The sequence below is a fragment of the Protopterus annectens genome, chromosome 16.part0 (genome assembly GCF_019279795.1).
Source record: "Protopterus annectens isolate FY-2018-M chromosome 16.part0, PAN1.0, whole genome shotgun sequence".
Lineage (NCBI taxonomy): Eukaryota > Metazoa > Chordata > Ceratodontiformes > Protopteridae > Protopterus > Protopterus annectens.
In genome coordinates, this window is record NC_056750.1 from 10,268,296 (window position 1) to 10,276,414 (window position 8,119).

General features: G+C 38.6%; 1 protein-coding gene across 3 annotated transcripts in view; it reads left to right on the top strand.

The window, feature by feature from the left end:
* The window catches only part of RALGDS (ral guanine nucleotide dissociation stimulator), a 1,010,677-nt gene that overhangs the window by 986,163 nt on the left and 16,395 nt on the right, over positions 1-8,119 (top strand). For all 3 annotated transcript variants that reach the window (XM_044058282.1, XM_044058281.1, XM_044058283.1), the window contains exons 15-16: positions 2,547-2,748; positions 8,114-8,119. The exon at positions 8,114-8,119 is cut by the window's right edge and continues 240 nt beyond it. In XM_044058282.1, coding sequence (XP_043914217.1) covers positions 2,547-2,748; positions 8,114-8,119 — 208 coding nt within the window. The remainder of the gene's footprint in view (positions 1-2,546; positions 2,749-8,113) is intronic.

Genomic DNA, 8,119 nt, shown 5'->3' on the forward strand with positions numbered 1-8,119 from the left:
AAGTAATCCTGGGTGCTGGTATATAAGGAAAGTAATCCTGGGTACTGGTGTATAAGGAAAGTAATCCTGGGTACTGGTATATAAGAAAAATAATCCCTGGTACTGGTGTATAAGGAAAGTAATCCCAGGTACTGGTGTATAAGGAAAGTAATCCCGGGTGCTGGTGTATAAGGAAAGTAATTCTGGGTACTGGTGTATAAGGAAAGTAATCCCGGGTACTGGTGTATAAGGAAAGTAATCCTGGGTACTGGTGTATAAGGAAAGTAATCCTGGGTACTGGTATATAAGGAAAGTAATCCTGGGTACTGGTATATAAGAAAAATAATCCCTGGTACTGGTATATAAGAAAAATAATCCCTGGTACTGGTGTATAAGGAAAGTAATCCCGGGTACTGGTGTATAAGGAAAGTAACCCTGGGTACTGGTGTATAAGGAAAGTAATCCTGGGTACTGGTGTATAAGGAAAGTAATCCTGGGTACTGGTGTATAAGGAAAGTAATCCCGGGTACTGGTGTATAAGGAAAGTAATCATGGGTACTGGTGTATAAAGAAAGTAATCCTGGGTACTGGTGTATAAGGAAAGTAATTCCAGGCACTGGTGTATAAGGAAAGTAATCCTGGGTACTGGTGTATAAGGAAAGTAATCCTGGGTACTGGTGTATAAGAAAAATAATCCCGGGTACTGGTGTATAGGGAAAGTAATCCCGGGTACTGGTGTATAAGGAAAGTAATCCCTGGTACTGGTGTATAAGGAAAGTAATTTCAGGTACTGGTGTAAAAGGAAAGTATTTCCAGGCACTGGTGTATAAAGAAAGTAATCCTGGGTACTGGTGTATAAGGAAAGTAATCCTGGAGACTGGTATATAAGAAAAATAATCCCAGGTACTGGTGTATAAGAAAAGTAATCTTGAGTGCTGGTGTATAAGGAAAGTAATTCTGGGTACTGGTTTATAAGGACAGTAATCCCGGGTAGTGGTGTATAAGGAAAGTAATCCTGGGTACTGGTGTATAAGGAAAGTAATTATGGGTAAGGAAAGTAATCCTGGGTACTGGTGTTTAAGGAAAGTAATTCTGGGTACTGGTGTGTAAGGAAAGTAAACCCAGGTACTGGTGTATAAGTAAAGTAATCCCAGGTACTGGTGTATAAGAAAAATAATCCTGTGTACTGGTGTAAAAGGAAAGTAATCCTGGGTGCTGGTTTATAAAGAAAGTAATCCTGGGTACTGGTGTATAAGGCAAGTAATCCCAGGTACTGGTGTATAAGAAAAATAATCCTGTGTACTGGTGTAAAAGGAAAGTAATCCTGGGTACTGGTGTATAAAGAAAGTAATCCTGGGTGCTAGTTTATAAGGAAAGTAATGCTGGGTACTGGTGTATAAGGAAAGTAATGCTGGGTACTGGTGTATAAGGAAAGTAATCCTGGGTACTGGTGTATAAGGAAAGTAATTCTGGGTACTGGTGTATAAGGAAAGTAATCCCAGGTACTGGTGTGTATGGAAAGTAATCCTGGATACTGGTGTATAAGAAAAGTAATCCCAGGTACTGGTGTATAAGAAAAGTAATCCCAGGTACTGGTGTATAAGAAAAGTAATCCCAGGTACTGGTGTATAAGTAAAGTAATCCTGGGTACTGGTGTATAAGTAAGGTAATCCCGGGTACTGGTGTAAGGAAAGTAATCCTATGTACTGGTGTAAAAGGTAAGTAATCACGGGTAATGGTGTGTAAGGTAAGTACTGGTGCAGTCACCTTTCGGTGATCTACTTACTTGTAAAGACTCAGACAGCATGAAGAACTGCAGATGTCAATGGTCAAGTGAAGTTCTAAAGGTGAATAAATACTCCAGGAATAATTTGGATATTAGTAGTTGCCTTTATTACTGCCTGTCAATCAATGTCTGATTTTCCTGAAAATATGTGGAATTTCCAATGTGATTAATATTTTCTGTTATAACATTGTGGGTTGTGGATCTGGATGTTACAATTGCCATCTGTCCCTTCCATACTTGCCTCATTTTCACATGTATGACATCTGTACTCTTCAGTGCAGTTTTAATTAGATTTACTGCTGTCTCTGTGCCCATCTGCTTCCACAGGATAAGTGGGGATGGGGAGGGGCTGTGGGTGTGACTGTGGCATTATGTATGTTGGAAGGAATTACTGACTGGCACAGTATGTATAACAGATTTCTCATATTTCATGTCTTAATGTTTCTCTGAAGTTATCATGTATATCTGATGTATAATAGTTGCCCAGAAAAGGGGCACTTGCTGTACTTTTAGTGCAGCGGCTTTCGCCAGTAAGATGGCACCCACTACCCAAGGGAACACTTGATTAGTACAGCTTTCTGACCCTTCCTCCTTCTTTCAAAAATATTGTGAATTCTGAGCCCTGTTTTTGGACCTCCAGTATTAAGGTCTTGGCTTAGAACATGAGCTCTGTTCTAGACACATGCTGATGCAGTAATATAACTTCCCACCACTCAGACATTTTAAAAGTCATGCACTAAATGTGAACTGTTAACTAACAGGCATGTTTTTCCTTCTGCAGTCGACAAGCCCCAAATGCAGAGCCTTCTGCTAGTGGCAGCACCCACTCCAAGTCATTTGACCAGCTGAAGTATGGACAGTACCTCTGTAGTGGAGACAAAGCAGACTGTGTGAGCGTAACTTCTGCTGGGTCCAGCAGCTCAGATGTGGAAGAAATAAACATCAGCTTCATTTCTGAGTCTCCAGATTCCCAGGAGAAAAAGGTAGGTAGCATACTCGCCACTTCCTAGTTGGAGTCCCATGGAAATAATCTTTTTTTTTTAAGTAAATGGATCTGCATTTCTTTTTTTTTTCTTTTTTTTTTTTGTGGAATGGCACAGAACTTACTTCTGTCAATCAGAGTCCTTGTTTAAAGTGCACAAAGGCCACCAACTGCCCCTTGGTTTGATTCTTAATTTAGGCAGAAGCTACAGCACTTCTGATGTACCTGAACATGCTATTTAATCCCAGAGTTGAGGTTGGCATAATGGTTATTGTGTTTACCTCACAGACAAAAGGTACAGGGTTTGATTCTCATCAAGGAAACTTGACTAGGCTTAAAATGGCCCACATTTAAGCTCTACTTTAAAACAAAATAGTTCAGTTTGTCATTTGCTTTGAAAAGCACACCAGCTGACAGTATGTACAGTAACATTGCCAAATTTAGTGACTTTTGTGGTCTTTAGCAGTGAACACATCTCCATGTCATGAATAGCACAGTACTTTATGTATAATTCATATGATACACATACTACATTCATGAGTGTTGTCTGGGTAAGTCATAAGATACACATACTACATCCATGAGTGTTGTCATACGATACACATACTACATCCATGGGTGTTGTCATATGATACACATACTACATCCATGAGTGTTGTACAATACACATACTACATCCATGTGTGTTGTCATACGATACACATACTACATCCATGCGTGTTGTCATACGATACACATACTACATCCATGTGTGTTGTCATACAATACACATATTACATCCATGCGGGTTGTCATATGTTACACATACTACATCCATGCGTGTTGTCATATGATGCACATACTACATCCATGAGTGTTGTCATACGATACGCATACTAAATCAATGTGTGTTGTCATACGATACACATACTACATCCATGCGTGTTGTCATACGATACACTTACTACATTTTTTTCTGTGTACTTACACACACACACACACACACACACACACTGTGTCTCTCTCTCCCTCTCTCTCTCTCACTCACTCTGCTGTGTTTTATGTGTGTGTATCATGTATATGTGCTTTCTGATTTGCTGTATTTTCCTTTATTGTTTCATTATAGCTTTAGGGGTCTTCTTTGCATCCCCTTTTCTTCCAGTTCGTCTCATTGTACTTTGTATTTACAGTCCACTGGCTTATCATTTCACAGTCTTTTCAAACAATCATAGAGGTTTTCTCCTTGAATTTTCCTGATTTGCCCAGTTGACATACAACACCCTGTCTTTTTCAATTCCCTTTCAGTAAAGTAGCCTGCTTGATCACAACTGGTAGTTACTTTTGTGACCATTCTCTACTCTATTGTGTTATTAATTCAGTTGTGTCATCAGATATGTAGATTCCATGCACTCCGGCTGTATTTTTTGTATCACTGTTTCCAGTAAGCCATAACGCATTCAGTGATGCATGGCCTCAGAGGTGGAACTACAGCAGGAAGGAAAGGTAGCTGCCCAGAGTGCAAATTGTTACAGAAGACAGGATCAACAGTTGCTGTTTGGGTTTGAATGAAATACTAGTATTCATTTAAAGAATTGCAAGCGATACCATGGCTTCTTAAATTAATTTATTTAGTAACTGTAGAACAGAGCTTATGCAGGATCTCTGCTACATTTACTACTACAGTAAGCTACACTGTGTCATTGCATTTAGTAAACAGAGTTCCTAGCCATGACTTACTCTGGAGGTTAGTTTTGCTTTGACATCAGCAGCCGTAGCTCTAGTCAGCACTGAGTTTTGTAGTATGTCTTCAGGTGTAGTAAGTTCCTTATTCAGAGCATTATATAAGGAGCAGTACTGTCTGCAATGAATAAAGGAGAACCCCCCACAAACACATCTGGTATTTTGGTATAGCGGAGTCACGTGAATCCATGTAAAGAGGACTGAGATTCTCCCAGTGTGAAAATTTCCCCTTTGGAAGCCATGCTATGGATCACTATTGACATTTGCTTCAGGACTGCAGATTTTCTGCTGCATAAACTATTGCCCCTGTCTTTTGAAGTAGAGCTACAATGTTACATTTTGACATCCTTTTTGCATTGTGTCACAAAGCTGCCATTCCATAATGGTGATGTAGCTGCTGCATTAAAACGGGTAAGGCATATAGACGACATTGTGACATATAAGCCAGTAAGGCTATGTCCTTGTTGCTGCATGGATTCCATAATGGTTTACAGCCATATTGACTTAAAATATTTTGACAATATTCCTAAGTGCATAGTGGCATAAGGTGAGTTAAGTGAAATGATGTGTTTGTGTCCTTGTCATTATTTATTTGGGACCTTTTTTAAGAAAAAGCTTCATAACCTTTTTGTTAACTCATTACATCTGAGTGACGCCTCCAGATGCATCTGCAGTTAATTCCTACTGCCCCCTCTAGGCATCAAATACTGCTTGTTCATATTTGCATCAATAATTCCAAAACCATGGTATGTACAAGGTTTTAAAAGATTTCATCTTAAAGCTTACAGAATGGCAAACCCAACTGCATTAATATCTGACCTCTGTCTAGTGCAGCCAAATAGATGTTAACTTTTGTTTTTATGATATTCATTGTATGTAGCTATCATTTTCACATATTTCTAAATATATCAACAACCAAGTTACACAAACAGAACTCCTTAGCCTCATACGAAAGCTGCCAGCTAGATGAATAAAATGCTGATGATTGTATGTTTGTAACTTGAGTGATTCCTGAGATATTGCAAGTTCACAAAATATTACAAACATAATAGTCACTGTGTTTACTGTGATTTATAAAGTTTGGTTTAAAACCTAGAACTTAAAGAATACTACCTCTATAAAAATAGTTTGTGCTGAAGGGTTTGCCATTTATACTTCTGGAGTAACCTCTATGGTTTCAGAGATATGAACATTTGTTTGAAATGTTTGGATATAATTTGATTCTGTGAAAAGGCTTAGGCCCCACCCATTGGAACTTATAGTGCGAACTTCCAGAGCTCCATTGGAGTGAACCACAGTCCAAATTAATTGTAGTGAATCACTCTGTGATGTCACCCTAGGGGTACAGTGAGGTGTGTCTGTAGACTTTAATGCAGGTATATTGTGGCAAGTGCTTTAAAGTCTGTGGGCACACTTCACACTTCCCTATGCTGATGCCATGGAGGCTAAAGTTCACTGTATATGTCTGTAGGGAAAACACGTCTTATCTTTTTTAAACTGAAGCAGAGTTCAGTAATGTTTGCTGATGGGCAGAAATGCTGTTTGGCACTTTTATGCACCATTCATGGCGCAAAGGTAAAATATTTAGTATTAGGAAAATGCTTTCACTTTTCACTCATTCATAGACTAGCACTTGTTAAGTACTGAGTTCTTTAGCAGAGCTTTTAAAATGATGTTGGCGTGTGCAGGAGTGATGGTAGGGAATGAGGCCATCTTCTGTGTGGGAGTGATGGGGAATGATGTCATATTCTGTGGGAGTGATGGTGGGGAATGAGGTCATCTTCTGTGGGAGTGATGGGGAGTGATGGGGAGTGATGTCATCTTCTGTGGGAGTGATGGTGGAGAATGATGTCATCTTCTGTGGGAGTGATGGTGGGGAATGATGTCATCTTCTGTGGGAGTGATGGGGAATGATGTCATTTTCTGTGGGAGTGATGGTGGGAATGATGCCATCTTCTGTGGGAGTGATGGAGGGGAACTATGTCATCTTCTGTGGGAGTGATGGTGGGGAATGATGTCATCTTCTGTGGGAGTGATGGGGAATTATGTCATCTTCTGTGGGAGTGATGGTGGGAATGATGCCATCTTCTGTGGGAGTGATGGTGGGGAACTATGTCATCTTCTGTGGGAGTGATGGTGGGGAATGATGTCATTCTTTGGCACTGTTGGTTCTTTGCATTAGGCTTGGCACTGGTTTCTTCTATCACCAACAACAAATATATCATCAGAGACTTAAGTTGAGAAGTTATCTACCTACCCACAATGTGAAAGCTGTTACACAAGGCCCTTCAGATTTTGTTACTATCATCTCTTCTTTTTTTCTCCTAACATTTATGACATCCTCTGCCAAGCTGAAGACACCGTCTCCACTGATGGAGCAATGTGTTCAATCTCGTGTGATTATTCCTGAAGTTTATCTTGAGACTTTATTGTGAGGGGAACGTTGCTGTCCGATTTATTCTTCTTTCATTTTGACTGTATTAAATAATTGCTGATTTGAAGTTCTGCTGTTCACTGTCTAGATAATGAGGTGATCTTATCAGATTCAGGGCCATATTTGTTACTGTGATGCTTCTAGAATTATTTCCACTAAGTTTTCTTTGATTTTTAATTCTAGCATTTAAGTAATATTAGCATTATTTGTGGTTTTTAATGTATAAGTTTACCCTTGTTAGAAATCACAGCTCTGGCTTATAATAATCCCATTTGCAGTCTCAGAAGTTTGATCATTTCATCCTAAGTACTTGAGACTTTCACTTGTCTTAAGTCTTGGTGATTCCCTATAAAAGCACTCATCTTTTCTGTGTCCTTGAAAAATGCAGGTCAAAATGGAGTAATGTAATCCTGAAGTATATGTAATAAGAAACCTTGGCTTTTCCTTGAGCTGAGACAGCCTTTTTGCCCCCAGGATTTATGGCGTTATCACAACAGAGGAAGTGAGTTTCCTACTGCACCATATTTTAAGGCAATTATTTTTGTAACAGAAGCTGGAAGTATTGAATAGTGAGTGTTTTACGGCACCTGCAGAACAATGTATAGCAGTCTGGGTAATGCAGAAGTAAAGGCTGCTATCCTGCGTTTTAATAGACATTGTTATATCCATCTGTAGCAGTAACTGTTGTGCCCTGACTTGTAGACATGTCCTCTGCCAATGTTTCACTTTGATAGTTTATAGAAATATGGAGAAATAAGCACAGTAATTCTCAGAAAATGTATCATTATTTCTAAATAAAATGAGTGCATTCAAGTTATTCCACTGTTCATGTATAAAATGGTGTTTAATTAAAAAAAAGTGTCTGCGTGTTTAGAGTAATTTTATCTATTGACCTGGCAGTAAGTGTATAAATGACTAGGTGGAAAGTTGGAATGGCAAAACGCTTTGTGGCAGTAGAATTTCTATATTTGTCATGGTGTATGTTTTTGTTGGATGAGGCGGAGTGTAATTTGGTCTCATGAAAACTGAAGGCTAAGGCAAAGAGAATTATGTTAACATACTTGAAATGATAGTTTTCTTTAAAAAAAAAAAAAAAAAAAAAAAAAATATATATATATATATATATATATATATATATATATATATATATATTTATTTATTTATTTATTTTTTGCTGTTAAACTCACAGTTGTGCTTTTCATTTTGACTGCAGTTTTGG